General features: G+C 42.6%; 1 protein-coding gene across 16 annotated transcripts in view; it reads right to left on the bottom strand.

The window, feature by feature from the left end:
• The window catches only part of DOCK7 (dedicator of cytokinesis 7), a 100,948-nt gene that overhangs the window by 25,502 nt on the left and 53,456 nt on the right, over positions 1 to 21,990 (bottom strand). For 5 of the 16 annotated variants that reach the window (XM_051624482.1, XM_051624480.1, XM_051624478.1 and 2 more), the window contains exons 15-30: positions 18,779 to 18,896; positions 18,164 to 18,234; positions 17,309 to 17,447; positions 17,008 to 17,109; positions 16,650 to 16,736; positions 15,657 to 15,888; positions 14,185 to 14,349; positions 13,084 to 13,253; positions 9,184 to 9,288; positions 7,912 to 8,001; positions 6,803 to 6,898; positions 6,573 to 6,713; positions 6,305 to 6,418; positions 5,300 to 5,470; positions 4,386 to 4,525; positions 637 to 806 (exon numbers count right to left, since the gene is read on the bottom strand). In XM_051624482.1, coding sequence (XP_051480442.1) covers positions 637 to 806; positions 4,386 to 4,525; positions 5,300 to 5,470; positions 6,305 to 6,418; positions 6,573 to 6,713; positions 6,803 to 6,898; positions 7,912 to 8,001; positions 9,184 to 9,288; positions 13,084 to 13,253; positions 14,185 to 14,349; positions 15,657 to 15,888; positions 16,650 to 16,736; positions 17,008 to 17,109; positions 17,309 to 17,447; positions 18,164 to 18,234; positions 18,779 to 18,896 — 2,111 coding nt within the window. Of the gene's footprint in view, positions 1 to 636; positions 807 to 4,385; positions 4,526 to 5,299; positions 5,471 to 6,304; positions 6,419 to 6,572; positions 6,714 to 6,802; positions 6,899 to 7,911; positions 8,002 to 9,183; positions 9,289 to 13,083; positions 13,254 to 14,184; positions 14,350 to 15,656; positions 15,889 to 16,649; positions 16,737 to 17,007; positions 17,110 to 17,308; positions 17,448 to 18,163; positions 18,235 to 18,778; positions 18,897 to 21,990 lie in introns of those variants that run through there. The other 11 variants (XM_051624484.1, XM_051624483.1, XM_051624479.1 and 8 more) reach the window with 5 other exon arrangements.

Consider the following 21,990-nt stretch of genomic DNA (forward strand, 5'->3'; position numbering starts at 1 on the left):
TTGGTATTTTCAACCCTTCTAAAAACGGACCTTTTGTCCCCTTAATACTTCTCTCCAAATCCTTACTTGCAGCTTTATTGTGTCATTAAAGTTGAAGGATGTAGAAGATGGATGTAAACTCCAAACTGTTCCAGACTGGACTCTCTGCCCTGATTTCCAATAACCCACCTCTGCTGCTCCTCAGGAGCGGCCCTGGAACAAACTGCTGACAGAGCACACACCAAGAGGAGGAAGAGGAACTCTGCTTATCCTTGGGAATTGTTATGAGAATTGCAGGGTACGTGGGATGACATTTGAAGCAGGGAGGTTGGCTACACATATACAGTAGCCAGCCAGATGTAAACTAAAATGCATTGCTAGTTTTTTGCTTCATGCAAATGAGTGGGCAAATGCAGCATGTGAAAATGAGTTATAATTTAGAAATAGAAACTATCTCAAAGGTAGGTTGAATGGGGCTTGGAGCAACCTGGTCTCATGGGAGGTGTCCGTGCACGTGCAGGGGGCTTGGAAGTAGATGATTTTAAGGTCCCTTCCAACCCACACCATTCTATGATGCGATGATGATGATTTCAGAACCCAAACACTCAAGCCTCATGAGCAGATGAATGCATAGTCAAAACAGAGGAGATAAAATACCTGTGAAGTCATAAAGCTGAGGCACGGATTCCATGACCACACCAATCAGAGGTAGATACAGCATTGCCACCCGGGCCTTTACCTGCGGGTCGGCGTACCGCGGGTCTGAGTCGTGACTGGACAGCAAATTGTGTACCAGATTGATGACCTTCTTATGCAATCCAAACAAACTGTTAAAGAGAGTTGGGTCACCCAGATTAGTTAATATCTTCAAAGCAAACTACACTTTGTAACTAAGTAAAAAAAAAATAATTAAAAAAAAATATCAGGGGTTTTATTTTTAACTTCAGATAAACTGCCATAACACTTATATTTTCGATCCCTCATGTATGTGACCAATGGCATTGCTTTGCACAGTGCCATAGCAAATTTACAAAAGTACCTTGTGGAGGTGCACACCCAATATAATGTGAACACTCTACTACTTTCCATAAAAAAACCAAGCCCCAGCTACTGCTATGCTGAAGTACTGAGTCTACTGAAGGCCGTTAGGAGAACTTATGGAACATGGAAAACAGGGAGAGAATCTTGAGAGGACAGTGGGTTTAGTGAAACTATGAGTTGTGTTCTTTTTTTGTTTCTATTTAACATGATTGACAGGAAAAGCCCTCCTAAGACAGAACATTATTTTTACCAAATGATCAGGAAGTTTCTGCTTCAGTTCCCCGACCCCCCATGCAATTATTCAACCACACCAGCAGACTACAGATCCACAATTCTGAATATAAACTGTAAAAGAAATGGTGGGGTAGAAAGAAAAACAGTAAAACTTGGCCATCCTCATTATTAAGATGCAAACGTTGGCAGGGCCCAGGCACTACCCCCTTCTGCAGGGCACTGCTGCTCATGTCCTGAACACACAAAACTCCCCTGAATCTCAAGAACTCACTCTGCTCCTTTCAATTCCCTCAGCCACCACACAGAGGAGAAACTCTCTCAGAGCAAATAGCAGGTATCTCTGTAGCTATTTGCTTCTGTAGGCAAACCAGGCCAAGAAGACAACTTTACCCCATGCATGAAGCAGCCAAGGAAGCTCATACATTATGCATTAGCGAAACATAAGCTCCAATGTTCAGACCTGAGGTATAAAAACAAGTGCTGAATTTCAGGCAGTATCCATTTTACCTGAAAAGTAGAGTTGAGTTCTGGTTAAAAAAGATGAGAGGCTTTGACTGGATTGTTGGAGGTTTCAAACGATTAAAAAGACATCAGTGCAGGTCAGCAGGACATTATCTAGGTGTAGCTACATGTCTTTCCTGTGTTCTTTAATCAAGCCATAATGAGATCCTACAATTGCTTGTTTGTGTAATTAGTGAGATCCTTAACAACCAGAAAAGAAATGCTTATTTGACTGGTTCCTTCAGATCAAGGTTAAAGAAAGTCTTGCACTATCTTGAGGGAGTGGCACCTAAGCTGTATTTCTAACTGTTCAAAGGGAACTATCCTGCAGGCCACAGACCTGCATATAGGGAAAACACATCCAAACAATGCAACAGAATTCCAACTTCAGGATACATGGATTTCTTCTTCACTTTTCCAGAACTGAGCAGGTAGTGTGGTGGATTGATCCCCAGCAGCGAGGAGGAAATGCAGGCCTCTTATCTTTCTGGCTGATAATGCAATGAACTGACCTTGCTGCCCTCCAGCTGTCCCCTCTGCAATTTCAGTCTCAGCCCTGGCCTGAATTTGTGTGCACACCACACACTTTTAGGAAAGGGACTTCTGTCACTGAATACCAAGGGCCAAATTCCCATTGCCTCACTTCTGTCCTGTAGCATCACTCAATATGGGCAACAGTGGCACTACAAAACAAGCAATATGAGCTAATAACCAAAGCACCAGAGCTTCGTTTGCAGAGACAATAGCTTGGTCAGGGTCTAGCTGCCTGGACACACTCTCTCTTCTCCACTTCTGCAGCTCTCTGATTCAGATGGGTCGTTTCATCCATGTGTTGTCTCCTCTTTTAGACTGGAAGTGCTCTGGAGGAGAACTGTAATGTACCATGTTTCTGTACAGCACTTCTCTGAGAGGGACCCATCTAACACCAGGGCACTGTGGGCTTTTCTGTCCATCTCAATCCAAAGAGCTCTTATAAAATGGGTGAGCTCAATTCAAGATATTTTGCTAATGCAGCAAAAAGAGCAAGGACAGAACAAATTAAAGGCTCTGTATCAGCTACCAAGACCTAAAGCAAAGCTCTAACACAATAAGCAACTAGATGGACATCCCCTCTCCACTCGTGCTGCAGGATAACGCAACTGGGAGCAATTCTGAGGTTTTCCCAATGGTGGCCAAAACATTTTACTGGCAGACATGTCTGAGCCCTCTACTCATAAGCTGCTGCTGATACTCTTAAAAGTCCACACAGGCAAGGGAAGAACAGATCTGAACAGAGTGCTTTACTCTACATGGTGGATCTACCAGGACAAATGCAGAAGGCTTAAGCCTGAGAACAGATAATAAGCTGCAAACTACAAGTCATTCTGGAAAACAATAAAAACCAAATGCATAACTGGTATACAACTCCACCAAAACTGAGGAGATTTTATCAAAATGCATCTCCAGAACTGGTATCAGTGGGGTTTTTTCTGTCTAGACAAGGTCTAAGAGAGAAGCTGTCTCCCTAGTGGACACCAGCAAGATCATGGTGAGAGCTCCTCCATGCTGCTGGGCAGAGATTATCATCCTGGTCCAAGCTTAAGTGCTGAGAACAGCAAAGTGAGAGAGCTCAAGAGGCAGGTAGGAGAGAACAGCAAGTTTGAGAAGAACAAGGGCAAATACAGGCAGAGACAGGACTTGATTTCTAGCCAGTGAGCAGGATGTTCTTATGCTACAAAAAGGATTTCTGCAGACAGTGTATATGGGTAAAGATTTGCTGCTTTTTCCACTCCAGGCCAAACAAACAGACCTGCAGGGTGTTATGTACATATACACGAAAATACTCTAATTTATGGCATCGCTTTCTCCTCCAACAGGAAACAGAATGAGTGTTTAACTCCTGAGACCTCTTAGTAAAGGGGCAGAACGAACCATGAATCATCAGCATTTGTCGACTGGACTGATATATCTGAGTCCATCTTGAGAAAAATGCCTGTGAGAGAACTTAGGGCTCTGGAAGAAATCAATAATGTCCATTGAAACTCATTTTAAAGAGGCAAGGCAGAATATAGCCCTAAATAACACAAATAACAGACTGGATGTCAGGACTACAGGCTACACTCTCACTTCAGAAAATTATTTGCTGCACAAGCCAGGCAAGTCACTGACAAACTCTGCATGTCTGACTCTATTTGTCTATTTATGTAACTCATAGGAGCCTCATCAATGCATTATTTATGTTTTAAAAGAGCAGGGAGGGCCACAGGCAAAATACATTGTAACATTTAAAACCACCAGCAAAAGCGACTTCCTAAATGTTGAAAATTGATTTCTTGTTAAAACTGAGAAAAGCTGTTTTCCCCTTAAAGCTCCAGCAGTGCCCCTGTGGCAGCTGGGGGTTCCAGCAGGAACCTCTTTCCCTTCTTGTCAGATGGAAAAATGTGACTAAAACAATGTTTACAGAGGCAGAGCTAAGGCTGGAAGAAATACGAGGGGTGGGGAGAAAGAAAAGGGTTCCTAAAGAATTGGTTTCTTATCTTCTCAGCTCACAAATGTGCATCAGTTCTGGCCACACCAGAACCTGCTTTATATCCACCATTTGCTTGGACCCTTGGGAACTCTTGGGAAAAGAAAGAATTGTAAAGATTTACCCTTCTGCATCAGGATCTAAAATGACAGCCAGTTCTGTTAACACCAGCCCAGCCAAGTAATGCTGCTGGCGGAAAGGCACAGACAATTCAAACATATTTGCAATCTTCTGGTCTTGGACATTTGTGGAGAACCCAGAACTCTGTGAAAAAAGCAAGTTTCAGAAGTTGCATAAAGAGGCCACGTGGAACACAGCGTCAAAACTTACTACATACATTAGAAGCAGTTTTCAGAATTAAAAACAATGTCACAGAAACTACCTTTCCCTTTTTTGTTTGGATCTGGGCACATCTACTCACATCCAAGCTCACTAACTCTCCTATTAATTCTGTTTGCTGTTACTGCCTTCCCACCTACAGGGCAGCCCTTAGGGAAGTTAAGCCAAATAACCTTTAAAAGTGGATTAGTTAAACTTTCAGCTCAAGTATGGATGCTTTTATTCAGGCTTAAGACGCCTTTAATTTGATCTAGTTTATTTGGCTTTGCAGCTAATTAATCCACTTGAATGACACATTTGCTAATTCAAATACTTTTTCTAAGCAGGCTAGGACTAAGCTAAAGTGTGCTAGAAAGACCCTTGTTTTATAAGAAAAGTGGATCACTGGACAAAGCATCTTCTTTGATGGCTCATTTGTGTTCATGCATTTGTCCAACACAGGAGAGGACTAAGTATCTAAGGACAGAAATATGTGTGGTCACGAGGAGGACAGGGACATGGGCATTCTTTTTTCAATAATCAAGATCAAAAGAAGTAAAAAACCTATGTGGCATGAAAAACTAATTTATAAATAAATGCTTCAGTAAAATATTAGCAAGCAGAGACTGAAAATACAGGTGATACAACTGCCTTGTATGATTTAAGGCTCAGAACAAAGCTCAGCTTGAATTTCCACAAAGGATCCTTGTCACAGCGTACCTGGGAAGTTGCTGAAGACACAGATGGTGATGGAGATGCTGGTGGTGTGAGCAAACTGCAGGGTAAATTCAAGGTGACATAGTGTTCATGGCTGCAAATGATGCGAAGGAAGTCCAGCCTCAAAGATGCCAGGTTACTTGGATTTGTTAAGGAATACAGCTTTGAAGACACCTGGCAAGTTTAGCCAGTAAGATTGCAGTTAGCACCCAAAAGAGAGCAGAAATGCAGCACCAGCCCCCCTGTCCCACCACTGCTCCCTAAAAACACTTCTAAAGCAAGAACTGAAGAGCTTGGTATCAATGGTCACAGCCACATCACTTTGTGCTACAGATTAAATTTCTGATGTGCAGAAGCCATACACATCCCAGCCAGTCGCATGTACATCAATACAAGATGTATTTAACAGACATATTTTTATAAGCAAATGAAGAATTATGACCTTCCCATATGCTCGTCACATCCTATGGATTTCAGCAGGGAGCTGTGAGAAGCTGGACCACACAGGGTGATGCATTCACAGGCCAAAGATGCAGGTTGGCTGATACACAGTAGGCAACAAAGCTCAAATGTTACAGCTGCAGGAATCCTCCTGATGGGGGAGGAGACCTTGCATGCTTCAAAGCATGGAAGGGGAGCTTGGTGATCAATATGATCATACAGGGTCAATGTGTCCTCAAAAGACTCGCTGACAAACCATGATAGTCTGAGCTCCCTCACAAAACCTCCTACTAATTTTTGGTTCAATTACTCTCAATGTGGTGAGAAGAGGGAATAATTCTTCCTTCCTGCTGAGTTTCCATTTACTCAAGGAAGTTAGCCCCAATTCACATGTCAGGGTGTAATCAGAAGAGTGTAAACTCTAAATCACCACTGAGAATGCCTTGCTTGCTCTAAAAGGACCTGAACAGCAGAATTCATGTCCATACTTTACTGTCTCTCCAAAGAAGGTTTGAGTAATAGGCTACACTACAGTTCAGTTAAGTCATAATATTTATCTGCATTCACCTGTTTGTAGCAGGTCTTAATAAGAGAAAAAACAAATCCTCTGTCCATGATGGACAACAGGTCATTGAGGAAAAATGCAAGACTGGTGTTGAGCCTTTCAACCATTTCTGTGTCCTAGAGAGAAGGAAGAAAAACACGGAAAGAAAATGAAGAAGGGCACACTGTGTATTTTCAAAGCACAATTCCTGTCCTAGGCACCAGCAAGCAACACGCAGCAGGTCTGGTGCCTGAGCTCTGACTGGGGCTCAGTTTAATTGTTTGCCATTACCTTCTGAAACCGAGAGACTATATCACTGGCAATTGTGCTGACCAAGGCATTTACATCATCCATGAAACGCTCCGGGAAACGATTCTTTCTTGGCGCATCCAGTTTGTCAGCAAAATACAAATGATGCACCATGCTCTTCACCTATAGGAATATAAATTACAACAAAGTCACTTGCAGTTGTTAAACTACAAATTGTAAAGCAATAAGGAAGGTGTTCCCAGCTTGCTCACCATCAGCTCGAAGAAGAACCAGGCTTGCTGCAGGGCTGCCTCCCGCACGCTCCCGCTGCACACAACCCACTGCAAGGCCAGCTCCTCGTGAAAAAGCTGTACAGATGGAAACCCAGAGTTAGCCCCAGCCCTCCAGATCAGCTCCCAAAACATTCCACATGAGAAATGGTAGCAGGGTCCATGGCAGGTATGGCAAACCATGAAGTTAAGCAAAATAACTGGGAACATGACAGCAGTGGTGGCATCCCTTAAAGAAATCCCCAACTAACAATGAAGGATGATGTTATGGTATGTGAGGTGAGAAACGTTTCACAGCATCTTGCTCCAAAATTGAATTTCAAGTGTCAAAAGAATTTTCCACCCACCCAAAATAAAAATAAAAATAATAATAAAAAAAATTTGGTGCTCAAATTAGTTTAGTTGAAAAGTCTACCTTTCTGCCTGGTCTGATTTTTGCAGGAAAAAGGAGTAAAAAGTGGACATATAAAGTGATTTGTACAAAGATGTATATTTACTGTGAGAAAGGACTTAAAACAGTATGAAAGAAATCTGGGGCTAAGATATAGCTTTATAATTTCTTTCTCGGAAGGACCAACCCACAGGCTGGATATTGTCAGTGATCACATTTTCATCACACACCAGGTCAGGCATTTTGCCTTTTTGACGTGGTTGAGTAAGATCTCGTCTCCTCTAAGGGAGTGCACTTCCAAAGTCACTCCCATTCCCTTTCTGGAGTCACTTGGGATTAACACCTACAGAACTGGCATCTGCAGTGCCAGCCATCTAACACATCATCATTTTGCACACATATAATTTACATGTCTAGACGGTGATATCCATATTTTTTGAAAGCCAGTAATAAACTGGTTCCAACCAGTATGGACATTAAATCAGCCAGGCTACTCCTGATCATTTTATCCTTCCCAATGCAATTCTGTCAGAATGCTTCGTATTCATTCCAGCCTGGATATTCCGAGGTGCTAAGCAACAGCAGCTTTTAATGACCTCAGAAAAAAACAGGTTGTAAATACAAGAATAGATTGCATCACGTTTGCAGAACGACTTGACCTCCCTGCCCCACAATATCAATTGTCTTCACTGAAATCTACCTTTTTGGTTGGTAATCGTCCTGTTAATGTTTGTAAGAAACTTGACGTCTCAGTGTGCGAAGACATACGATTACAACTTCGATCCGTAGCCTACGGAGTGGAGATGAATGAATGATGACAGGACATTAAAGTTTGCTGTGGATGGGTTTTGCAGCTCAAGGACAAGGTACGTTTACAAAAATACTGTTCCAACTGTAGGCTTTGACTGCCTTTACGTCTTTTTTTAATCTCAAATTCTTTTTCATTTACAGATCTGGTTTAAACAAAATGACAGCACTTTTAATTGTTTTCAGACATACAGGCTGTTTAAATTGCTGTGTGTTCTTATGCACAAAGACACTTAATGCTGCAAAGCATGAAACTTTTTTTTATCAACATGCATACATCAAGGAGCTAATACTTGTAATTTCAGCCCATACCTCTCAATCTACCAGAGCCCAAGCTCGTGGGGATGTACCCCACACTGGTGTTGCTGCTGGCACAGGGAATGAGAAAATTAACAAAGTTCTGTTTCCAATGGAAATGATTTGCCATGAGTGCAAGTGAATTCAGACTAAATATTTCTGGAAGACTGATAAACTTGTAAAGGGTACAGTTGAGAGGTATGTTCAAGGCAACCATGCAGTGGAAAGCAGCAGGCAACAGGGCTAAATAACTTAACTCTTTCTGACTGAGGCTGCTGTAAAGTCTTCATACTTTGCAACACAGAACAGACACAACTGGCCCTAGCAAGCCACTGGTTCCAGCACTCAAATGTACATGTTTCAAGAGAGAATTTTACATCTGTAGTACCAATTTTGGTTTAACAATATTCCACTCAAACAGTCAATGAAGAATTACTTGATGATGAATACTAAATGCTTGATGAGAATGGCAACATGGTTCATGACATCAAAAGAAATGGCAAACATGGACAAAAACTATGAAGCTGTGATTAATGTTCCCACTTAGAAATGTGCTCCACCTGAAGCTGAAACTAGTGTTAGAGAGAGAGAGAAAAGAAAAGAAAAGCAGTCACAGCATTTACATTTCACAGACCAGCAACCACTGAAATGAAAGGAGGGGACATGTTCACGCATTTGAAGGATTTTCATGCAGTGTGGTGAGGTGGTGGGGGAGAAGATGCTAATTTATAAAATAAAACTCACATAGTTTTCAAGGAAAAAATAATAATTAAAAAAAATCCAAAACCACCAAAATTGGGAGTATACACTGAAAGGAAGATATTTTACAGGGAAACATCAGAGAAAACAAAGCCAGAAAAACCTCTACCGAAGACACCACCTGTGTTGACTCTGCACTTGGGCTGGGGTTGGATCCCCATGGGGCTGCTTTTGGACCACCAGTGTTTACCCAGGAATTGGAGCGGTCTAAACCCTGGGCATGTAACAGAAAGCAGTTGGGAAAGGAAAGAAATATTACATGTTGCATGCCATACAGTAGTCAAAGTTTAGTCCTTAAAAGCAATCAAACCGGGTACGCTGCAAACACATCACCAGTTCACACTGTCAAAGCAGCCTGAATTCTCAGGTGTCTGGGGAGACATTTTAGTCAGAGGATTATTTTATGTCTCATCACACACATCTCCTCCTCCTGAAAAAATCCCACTCTTGACTTTGATCACTTTAAACCCATCCACTTTGGTAGGTGGAGCCAGCCCAGATTTACACTGTGCTCGAGGAGATCTGGTGCACAGATGTGAGAACCACAAGGGAGCCTCTCTGAGGCTTCCAGCACTTTTAGGGTAGGCTGCTTGCTAGCCCACAGTTTATAAGCTCTAGAATTCTTGAAGAAATGCTGAGAAACTTTGAAAAGACTGTCAGCTCTCACAGTGTTTGCTAATTATGAAATAAAAATCCAGCACGGCTGGCTGAGTAACCTGTACCAGGATTCCACACAGACATTTGGGTACCTTCTCTGGGCAGTGTGGTGAAGAGAGGGAAGAGCACATACCTCTTCTGGGATGAACCTGCTTTGCCAAGCAAAATATTTGAGAAATCATCCTGCTTTTTAAAAGCCCAACCTATTTTGTACTGCAAATTCTACTCCTGCAATGGATCATGTGGGCAAAATGACTGTGGATTCCTCCACTCTCTCTCTGCTCCCTTCTTCTCTCAAGATGCTCAGAAAGAAGAAAAGGAAAATTTAAACTTGTGTTTGTCATCCAGGCTGCTCCCAAGACAGGAACATTCAGTGGGACGCAGTGGAACTTTCCTGGGCCCCAGGAACCAGCTCTAGTGGAGGCAATTTTGCAATGCCACAACTGAATAGCAGTCCTTTGCACATCCCGTGTGTCACTTTCAACCCTCACCTGAGCAAGAGCACTCATCCTAATTTCTGTGCCAACCTATGGCTTTTTCCCAATACATGAAGTAAAGTTGCAGCCCATTTCATCACAATGATTATCATCAACTGCAAAGTCCACCAAGCCTAACAATGTTTCTCTCAGAAAAATCCACCTCAAGGTTGAAGGCAGCATGAGAGCTGTAAGCTGGGATTCAAACCATTAATCCACTGAGCTGTCTCTATGCAGAGCACAGCAACGCTCTAATCTTGCTTAACATGTCCAATAAAAAATATACTGAATACACATAAGGAGAGTGTTTTAATCTCAATTACTTTTTGAAAGGAATAAATCAAAGCTCTCTGCCCTGCTCAGTCCCATAAACATGCTTTATTTTGCTCACAGTGAAGTAAAGTTGAAAGGGCTTTGCAGAATACTGAGCTGAGCTCTTGTTTTGTAAAATCAGCTCTAGTTATGGAAATGCCTTTATCACACCCACATTTCTGCTCACAAGCTTTCTAAGCATGTCACTCTGGTTCTGAGGATAGAGTTAAATATATACTGTGTTTGCAGATGCAGAAATAATTTTGTAAAAATCTGAAAAGGGAAAGTTTCTTCCCTCTCTGGAAAATAAGAGAGCGTAAGAGCTGCTTCTTGCTTGGAAGAGTCACTTCAAAGTGACACTCAAAACTGCTATTAAATTATTTTCTATCTCTGGGGTTCTACCTGCAGCTGGGTTTGTGCAAGAATTTAACACAGGTGTGAAAACCCACTGTCTGAGCAATGAAACTCCACAGTCTCTTCTGTTTGTTGCCAGCACATCTCCAACACTTTCAGGAACACTAAAAACATGAAATCTCATCACAGGTCTTTTTAGACAATAAATTTGCCTTGGAAGGGAACAAAGTTTACGTGGCCTCAATTCACAAATGAAGGCAAAATAAGTGACAGACCTAAACCCTCCTCTCTTATGCAAATGCACAGAAATCTTCCAAATCCTGCACAGGGGATGCCTATTTGAGTTTTCAGAATTAAGTAAAAAGCTGATATAGGGAAGATGTAAAGCATGTTTACCAAACCCATAAAATACCTTACACTACAATAAAAAACAATACAAGACTGGATGCTAGAAACTTCCATTAAACAACTAAACTATTGGGTTTTTTTAAAGCAGAAAGCCTCCCAGAAGACATCCTCATTTGAAGTGCAGGTTCCCTATTTGGGTGTAAGTGCTTAAGCTATTACTTGGGAGAAACAGAATAGGAAGTTTCACTTTCTTTTACCCGACTCAGGAAGTGCCTAATTCTCATCTATTGATATGAACAAGCAGAAATCATTATATTCAACCAAAATTCTGTATAGTCAGACTGAGTTTAATTTCTGATCCTCAGACTACCCTAAAGGAAACTTTTCCTTTAATAATTATTTACAGAATAAGTTTTTCTTTAAAGCCTGGAGTGCAAATTCAGAAGAAAATCTCTCTTAACTTTGTATTGTGACATTATTCACTAAGCCAGCACATATTAAATTTCTGATAGTCTGTGTCAATTCCATATGCACATGAGTGCCTATGGCATTTCACAGAAGGTCAGGGCTGTTTAATTAGCAAGATACTGAAGTGGTATTTAAAATATTTTAAGACTTCTAAGTCCAAACTTTGAAGAAAGAAATAATCATTTGCCTGCCCAGGCTTGTTCATCCTCTTATTTGGTAGGCAAATCGTTTTGCTATCAGATTTAAATTGGCAATCTCTTTCTGAAACAATGTTTTTTCTTGCTCTTACAAAACCCAGGACCAGCCACTGTCAAGCCCATCTGGTCAGGCTGATGGCTTTATTAACAAAGTTGCCCAGTGACAGGATCAAGCAGAACAGCTCTCTGAAAGGGCTCAGGCATTAATTTGTGTTGGAAGAGTGAAGGGTCGCAGGTGGGAGGGCATGTCATTTTGGTGTAAGTTACCACAGTTTGAAGATAAAGAAGAGAACCCCAAATGGGCTGAGGGACCTCTCTCAGGGAAGGAAATTACCAATCTAGCAGATTTGTCCTGACTCAGCCCTCCTATTTTAGGCACAAACCTGAAGTGCTCAAATAGGGACCACAGCAGTCCTATGTGCTTGGAAGTCTCCAGAGAGGGACAGGCCCTTCTGCAGCAGATGCAGAGGGCATAGGTCATACACTGAGCCCTTAAGAGCCAAAGTGAGATCATTCCAGATGCTCTGCACTAATGTGTCCACACTGGAAAGTCACTTTTAGGTGTGGGGAGTCAGTGGTGGGTGCAGAGTTAGCACACCACAAAGTCACCCTGCAGCTCAGCTGTCTGGACTATGGCTCACTCACCACCCAAAATCCTTCCTGGGACTAGGAATACTCCTGCTGTGTGCAAGGTACCAGCTCTGGATGAGAGTAGCACAGAAAGCATTTGAGCAGCCATTATTGCTGAATGCAGAGAAGAGAGAGAGTTTTGGTTTGGGAGGTAAGAGTGGGATCACAGGGTGGCAAGGTGGGGAGTGCAAGGTTTGGGGAGACATAACGGAGCTGGTCAGAGGATACAGCTGCTGGCCACGAGAAAAGTGAGCTAGTAAAACCATTCTTGTCCTACTACTCTTGGGGAGACAAGCCCAGAAGGACTCTTGCCCCTAGCCACCACACTTGTAGAATTAACACTGCCAGGATGGTCTCCAGCAAGTCAGAGGGATCAGCAGCTATTTCAAAGGAGAGGATTTTCAGTAGCATTACCAGCAACTGCCAGAGGAAGTCTGAGAAGGGGGGGTTAGTAAGGACGTCCTTTCATAGGAAAAAAAAAATAATCACAAAAACTTCCCTGTTCTTTCTTTCAGGATTAAACAAGAGATGCTGAAGGTCCTGTGAGGCCCCAGCAGTGCCGTGTACCTTGCTGCCGATGATGGAGCGCACTTCGTCGTCCGGCGAGGTGGGGGTCCCAGAAATGTCTGGGTTGCTGTTGCTGAGGCTCCGGGAGCGGTTCAGGTTGAGGCTGGCAGGTCGGACAGCAGATCGAGCCATGGTGGCATAATGCACTGAGCCCCCCAGGCCACCAGGACCTACAGTGGAGTATGAAGGGACAGCCTGCTAGACCATCACCCAGAGCACCTGGATCCCACACCACTCCCGCTGCAACACCCGATGCAGCCAACCCGCTGCATAACCAGCAGGTCTGGCCTGGCAGGACATCTTCCCTCTGCCTTCCCCTGCCTGCTTCTCCAAGGCAAGCAGCAGGGAGAGAGGGATGGGATTCAAAAGCTTTTTTATCCAGTGATCTGTGAGAAGTAAGAAGCTCCCTGTGGATTTAGGCAGTCAGTGTGACGAATGTCTTCAGCTAAAGGGGTATTTTCCAGACCTCAGGCTGGAAATCCACTGAAGGACTCGTCATGGCTTTAAGCACACAACTTTCCCAACACCCCTCAGAGGTTTCCACCCCATGCAAGAAGCAAGTGCTGTGCTCCACAGTCCTTCCAGAGCCTAGTTTTCTGTGGCTGTCATTCACACCATCTCTTCCCCCATGCAGAGATATCCCTCGTTCTCAGCAGGGGCGGAATTAATTTGTTTCCATCCTGTACCCAGACATGTGTTTTCAAGTATTTCACACTCCTTTGCCAGTGTTTTAACTGCTGCTGGAACTGGATAAAAGTACAAATGCACTAGTGAAGGAGACTTGGGAAACATGACAGGCCGGGAGTGTACCACATCTGTCTAACCCTAAAAAACCCCAATATTTTGCCATAATTTAGCCTCATGGTCTTTTAGCAGTGACATTGTTATTTAAGATCATCAAAGAGTTAAATCTCTGACATGGCTAATTGTAATTAAACCCATCTTGTAAATGGCTACACTGGAAAGTTAATAGCAGCACATTAATAACAGGGCTTGGCAGGGAACCAGCCATCCAGTTGGAGCTCAAGAGCACCTGCCAGCAAGCAATTCCTGCTGGCTTTTAACAAAGTGTGACTTGAAATAAAATGAAGAAAGAGCTACCTGGTGATGGTGAGTTGGGATAGGTATTTGGTAGGCGAAAAACATAATAAATATAGGAAGCAAGAAGGCTGTTTCTGCCATGCTGGTCCTGGTTCCCATCCAAGTTCTTGTGAAGTCTGTTTATGATTGATGCCATCGCTTCAAAGGATGCTTGGCCCAGGTTCACTGAAAGTAAAAAGTGAGGAGTTTGGTTTAGGCTGCAGCAGCATCCATGAGCAAATCCTAAATGTGCATTTTGTCCACCTTCTAAAGGAAAAATGGTGAAGCTTGTTCAGAGTATACAAAGCACTTCAGATGAAAAACTGAACCTGGTATTGGAACTAGGTCTAATAAACAGCTTGACAGGAAGACAGGTGTTGCAGTGATAAGCTTCCACTTTTATTAATAACAAATATAATGAATTAAGGCCTGATTTCTGGAATCAGCCCAGCTTCAGTCATCAACTACAATGGGAACAAGATCAAGTCTTTGTTTAGCTGATGGGTAATATCCTTTGGATATTTATCAAACTCTTCTCAATTAATTATTTCCTGCATTCAAGCCTTGGCCAAAATATAAACTGTATCAAAAAGAAGAACTCTGCTCATTTTTAAAACAGATTTTCTTTTGCAAAACAGAACAGAGAAATAAATCTACACATGGACTGAGGCTGATAATTCTAAACAAATTAGAGATGAAGCAGACAGCAGCTGAAGACTGTAAATCTTAGTTCTTTAAAAACTGGACACTAATGTCCTCATTGCTCCATACAGACAAACTAAACCAATACAGAACACTTACAGAGTAAAAGAGCTTTAAAATACAAAATAACAATTCAAGCAAAATTCTTCCCCAGAAAGATAACTTTTCTAAAATAAATCATTGCTGCTTTTAAAGCAGTCTTAGATATCAATATTCCATCATGTCCAAACTCCAGTTTCCTACCAAAAAAATAAAAAATGCTATTTTAACTACTAAGGATCTAATCCAGTTGAGATTTTTTAGTACTGCCAGAGCATAGCCCATGACAGGGAGCAAAAGCAGGGATTATTCATGCTGACAGTATCAGATCCACAACAGCTCCAGGAACATACAGCATCTGTATCTTCTTATCTTACCTACTTCAAGAGTTTCCAAGGTGATTAGTAAGGCTGAAATTCTTAGTTTCTGAATGTCAGTATGGAGACACCTTAACAGGCTCCAGCGCAAAGAAAATGCTGAGCATCCAACTTATGAAAGTCAGGCCCCCTCCTGGTGTCTCAACCTGGACACCAAATTACTCCTCATTCTTGAAAACCTCTGTATTATATATTGCTCCTGTGTGTATCACCACTGATCTGGATGCCAGCATGTTTTATTTTGAAGATACGTGGTGTATTAGTGGCACTAAAATACAGCATAAAAATGGACGTTTTATTTCTACATAAATATGATAACATTGGAAGTGTCAAACTTTAAGCTATGTAATTCTCTATAAAACTTAAATAGAATACCTATTTGGCCTGCAATGACAGGAGGTCTTACTACCAGAAGAATCAGTTTGTCAAGCAGGAGATGAAGAAATCGCACTACCGGCTCCAGTTGGGAGGAATTTAAAGCTGAAATGCTGCTCTTCAGTTCATTTTCCAAGTTGTTTTCCATAATTCTCATGTCTCCTATTCGCACAGGGAACATGTGCTCATCCAGAGCATGGACAAGTGCAAAGAACTTGTCAAGATAAGGATCCTACACACAAGTTATAACAAAGCAATAATCAGTAAGATGTTCCAAAAGTAACTTCACTTTATATGGATTTTTACCTCATGGGTGGATTTTTTCCCTCATTCCTCTATCTGATCATTTTATCTCCCAAATTTAGCAGAAACTCAACATCTTTGAGAGCTCTGCCCATATGTCTAATTCAACTGAAATCAGTTCAGAAGTTGTCAGGGCAAAACTAGAGGGCTCACAGATTGTGTATTCTTAGAAAAACAGACAAACATGCACTAAAACCATGTTAGTATTTACAGCACAGATAAAATACACAGAAAACATCAAAATTATATACTGGGAATTAAGAAAACAAAACTTGAAATGATTAGTCAGAATGATGGTCACCTTTCTTATCTGATCAAAGAAAGACAGATGAAGAACACATGGAGAAACAGAAGAGGCAGAGGGGAAAGGGAAAAACAAGTAAACATCATGTGCCTGAACTGTATTTTAGGTCTGTTGCATTGAACACAACAGTCTGAGGTCTGAAAACACTTTTGGCCATTCACCCCCTGTGAATAAAGGCCAAACTACTCCTCATTTTAAGCAGAAGTCCTCAAACATACTCAGAGCAGAATGTGGAATGACAGGTCTGCTGGCTCAGAACCGAAAATGGGATTGTAATTGCACTACAAGTAATTAATATACTCTTTACAGCTTCAACTTTGGCAGTATTTCAGCTGTCAAAAGACTACCAAGCTCTTTCTATTATAATGATTGCTCTTAAGTTTTACCTGGGTGTGGAGGGATGATACAGCAACAACTTCAACATTGAAAACCCCTTTGTGGTTATCCACCCACTTCATTCCAGGCAGTGGAACCTGCAGGTTAACAGAAAGATGGGTGAAGACATGACAGAAAGCAGAGGTAAGGCACCTCTTACCACAGTTCCCATTTCATTTCATTGTCAGAGCCCACACACACACCCACACACACACACCTGTCTAAACTTCCTGGTATTTAAGAAATAAAGAAGCTAAAAGTTAAACATTCACATGAATGCACACACATGCACTCATTTGTACACGTCCATTCTCTCACTTTTTATGAGAAGTATTCTCCTGTTGATTTTCAGCATGAATAACAACTCACCTCTGGAGAAAGGACTGAATAAGCCTGGGGTGGTTTTTCCAACGAAACAGGAAGGCAGAACTGACCAGTCTTTAACCGTCCATTTTGAAGCATCGGTATCCACTTTAAGGAGAAGGAATTTACAGAAGAAAAAAAAAACAACAAACACACTTCTTAAGGTTTTCTTGAACTTTGCAGGCTTGGCTGCCAAATTCTCAAATTCTGCAGTGTTGAGTGAGTTGACAGTGATGCCAAACAAACTGCAAACAAACACATTATCAAGGTATCCTGTGCTGAAAAACACAGACTGAAAGGCACTCACGGTGTATCCAACTGGAGTCTCCAGGGGAGTGTTTTGTTTTTGTTGGCAGCTGACATGGTAGAAGGTAAAAAGCAGGTGGTGGTGATCGGTTAAAGTGGCTGGAAGCTTAATCTTGATTTCCTCATGAAAATCAGGAGATCTGTGCAGAGATCAGACCCTCAACTGAGTCATCAATACAAACAGTGTGGCTTACTATGATGTGCTCAAGAGCAAAGCCTTTGAGTTAAGCTGTCTGGAGGGAAGGAAGTATATGGATGATCCCAAGGGATTAAAGCCCACAAGCAATAAAAGCAGCAGCCCCCTCCTCACACAAGCCCTCTGAACTGCACTGCTCCCCATGGGCAATGAACCCTTGTCTCAAGGTGGAGACTGCCACAGCCCCCAGCCTGCAGGGCAGGATCCTCACCCTGGTACATCTCTCCCTGGTACAGCTACAAAGACTAGCAAATGATAAGGCCAGGTCCAGCACTCCTTACCCCAGCTGTGATGAAATTACTTTCAAGATCAAGTACTTCCCATTTGAAATTCTAGCCTAAAAGCACAAGCTAATGTGAGTCTATAACATACATCTCCATGAGCACTAACTTGAAGCTTGTACTTCCAGCATCTGCTGAGCTGGGCTACGTGCTCAGGATGGCAGCCCCTAACACAATGCTCTTGGTTTGTACCAGAGCAAACAAAGGCTCCAGCTCCTAGTCACTGCAAAACTGACACTGCAGCAGTCGCAAGTGCTATGCAGGCAGTCAGTGTTAAATAATTAACACTGAGTCACTGGAGTTACTCCACTTTCACACTGGTAGAACTTCCTCGGGGTGGAATCATGCTATCCATGTGGGGCCACGTCATGTGTATTACCTGTTGTGATACACTACAGCTGTGTATGCTTCTTTGGAAAATTCAGGACAGCTAGATTTGCCAAAGATGACCTGCAAAAAAGAAAAAAAGCACAGAAATCTCCCTATAAAATTGCGCCAAGATTTTTTTCCATAATCCTGCAGAGACATTTACAGCTGCACTCACAAGTCTGTGCAGCTGGGCACAGCTACCTCTGCTTGTTACATGCCCCTCACTTCTCTGCAAGGTTTTACTGAGTCACTGAAGAGCTCACAGTTTTAATAATCCCCGTTACACATGCGCAGAGAAATGGCTGAAGAGCTGATGAGTGTAACCACCCTTACACAGACCTTCCCCAAGTGCTGACCACTTCTGGCCCTGAACACAAGTATAACTACGGCCTTCCATGTTTTGGCATGGAAGCAAACATCTGTTCCAAACACAAGGGTGTGTCCACTGCAAACATCCCAGGTGAGATACCAGCTACCACATCGTTACTTTGCAAACTCTAAGTACTCTTTGTCCTGAAATAGTGTAATTTTATGTTCCCCTGAACTTGTTATTTTGAAATTTATTTCAGTTTATTTTTAACACAGGGACTTCACTGCTACAAGGATCAGAGAGGGCTTTCCTCACCGGCATAGCATTGCTTGGGTCCTCTCCATACATGAACTGGACTTTCACAGTGATATTCCTGGCAGATCCTTGGCGGTTGGCGAAGTTAAGGCTCTGAGGATAGACATAAAGAAGATTCCTGCAACAGACAAAGGCATCAACTGAGCATCTCCATGACAGAATGAGAAGGTTCACACCCTTATTAACTAAAACAATTAGCTAAACCTCCAGGGAAACAGGCAGAGTAAAAATGAAGGGTTTGACATTTTCCATTGGCCAGATGGTCTTTTCCTCAACATACGTGCACACCCAGACAAACGATTTGATAACGACTCCTTATTTTAGACACCAAAAGTCACAAGTTTTTAAAATGCCACCACACTTGGAAATTCTTCCTATTTATAAGGGTGCTTGAAAAATACATCTAAATATTTATCAGTGATTGTTCAACCTAAGAATTTCAAGTTGAAAAAAACCATATGAATAGAAAAGCATGGAGAAGTATTTTTATGTTCAACACAGAGTGGCCGGTTCCTTTTAAACACCTTCCTTCTTGTGATGTCTTTTTTTTCCCTTTCTTTCCTTTTAAATCTCCTTACATCATGATGAATTCAGGCTACACATTTTTTCTGACAACGGATTAAACTAAATGTGCATCTGCAGCTTCAGCAGCTACACAATCTCTGCAATGACTCAGCTGGGATGGTGTCTCCAGTTCCACACCCGAACACCACATTTTCAACTAAAGCTCACAGCTGAGAAGCAAAACCAGTCAGGAGTTCTGGAAAACAGTGGGCATGGCCAGACTGAGCCAGGAGTGTTTCGTTCTGAGGGGATGGTTGGGACCACAGGTAATGAACTGCTGCAAAGACCCAAGTAATAAAGTGATCATCAGATCCACAGGGAATATGACAGGATGTAATGGGCTGAAATTGCAGTACAGGAGATTTAGGTTAAACAGGAGGGAAAATATCCTGAGTGCAAGGCTAGGTAAGCAGGAGAGAGAATTGCCTGGGGATGGAGTGAAGTTCCCCTTTTCTGGTGGCTTTTGAGGACAGGTGAGGCAAGCAGCTGTCCAAAACTGCTCATAGACAACCTCAACCTTCCCGGGGAGGGACACAAATTTTAGAGGAACCTTCCAGCTCTGTTTCTTCAAGTCTATGGTTACATTAAATGCAACAGTGACAAGATGCATAATTCTGCACTATTTTCCATTCTTTTAGCCCCGCTGAGTCCCTGCCAACAAAGTGCAAGTTGGATTCATGCATTAGCAAAACCCCCACCTGCTCTATGAGCAAGTGATTTATACCACCAAAAGTCCCCTGCATGTTCCTACAAAGATGAAAAAGACAACAGCCTGTGACCAATTCCACTCAACATAATTATTCAAAGGAAATGCACATTCTTCTGCCCCCAAACAAGGGATGGTTTATTAATTATTATACATCTTTAAAAAGTGAACTGGAAGTCCCCCACTCACCTCCCACACAGCCCTGCCCACCAGCCATGTCATTCCCTCTCGGACACCCTGGCTCCGACAGCTCCAACAAGAGGGATCAAGAAGTAGGAGGCAGGAGGTAGCAGAGGTCCCCTTCTCCTCTTCCCCCCTCCAGGAACTACTCAGTAAATCCCAACACTATTTGGAAGTATTTTCCAGGTGTTCTTGTCCCAGAGAGACATGAGATAACAGATGGGCACAGAAGACTGCAGTGAGGAGCAGAGCTGGACATTTTAAGCATAATAAAGCAGGCAACAGCAGATTGAAAGGAAAAAGACCCATTTTTGATTGCCAGCAGGGCAGTGATCTGGTTGCTCAGTGAAGATGCCATGGGTATCCAAACCACCTGCACTGAGCTAGCAGTGAGTCACTCTCCTGAATGACCTGCTGGAAAGGTGGGCTGCTCAAAATTGTGCTAAATGTCAGTATTTCAGCAATCCACCTGAGGACATGGTTCTGATGGCAACTCCATTTGCTCCCCAATACCCAGGGGTACTCCTACCTATACAGACACAGGTAATGCTGGTCATAAGGAATTCTCTAGGAGCCTCTGAAGAAAAAGGCACCTACTCTGGGCCAGCACCTATACAGAGCCCAGCTGTATAGCTCCAGAAGGCTACATGGGGCAGCCTTATGAAGTCTGGATCTCTTTCACCCCTCCAAGCAGAGGAATATGCTTAGTTGGCACATGGGAATTTCTTCTCTTCCAAGTCCTTTATGGTGAATTAATTTTTTGAATCCCATCCCCATCAGTTGCTTTGCCTAATCAATGCTCTCTTACTATTTCAGAGGGGTCCTGTGTCATTTTTGTGACTCTACTAAATTACTTTGTTCTGGCACGAATACATTTGCTCCTTGATGTTCTTTTTAACATGAAAATGGATATGAAAATTTACTCTAAAATGTACATTGCTCATAAAACTTTTATTAATATTATTAGTGCTTAAGAGAAGGATTTAATGTATTTGAGAAGCCAGGCTACAGGATCCCTATATTAAATGCAACACCTAGGATCAACTTATGCTGAAGAACAGAGATGGGCCTCAACCAAGGTTGGAGTTCTACCACCTCTTCTGCTAGGGCTTGGCCTGCTGGGAGCAGAGGAGACATTTCACCATTTCAATGTCATTCTAGAAAGAGGGTGCTAGAGACCTACACACAGACATAGCAGCAGATGATAAATGTCAGGCAGGGCTTTAGCTGCATTCACAACAACCAGCACTGGAAGAAATGTACAGGCTGATCCTCCATCCATTGCCTTCCAAGCCCTTGGCATGTGAAGGGCTGAGGACAGAGATCCTGCATTTCATTAGGAAGAAGCTCACGTTGCTTATGGAGAATTCAGATGCCCAGATCCCACGGCCAGACAGGGGAGAGCTCTGACAGCTACTCTCCAGAAGGTTTCCCATTACATGCACCATCCTTTTGTGGAGAATTTACATATGGAGAGGGGAAAAAAAGTCCCCAGCAACCTTCTGGTGGGCCAGACACTGTGGGGAAGTCTCCCACCGCAGCAGTCAGCTCTCTACAGACGAGATAAAGGGAGGAGAAGGGATTGACCATGAGAATCACACTGCAACACCACCACCAACAGGAAGCACACAAGGATTGAACAAAAGGACAACTAGTCCTCATGCTTCCAGGTGACAGCTACTTCTTGATGATACTACTCACAGGTTCCTATCAACAAAAGCTCCAGACAGAAGCAATCAACCTCAGGACTTGTGTCTGGAGC

The sequence above is a fragment of the Apus apus genome, chromosome 7 (assembly GCF_020740795.1).
Source record: "Apus apus isolate bApuApu2 chromosome 7, bApuApu2.pri.cur, whole genome shotgun sequence".
In the NCBI taxonomy this organism is placed as follows: Eukaryota; Metazoa; Chordata; class Aves; order Apodiformes; family Apodidae; genus Apus; species Apus apus.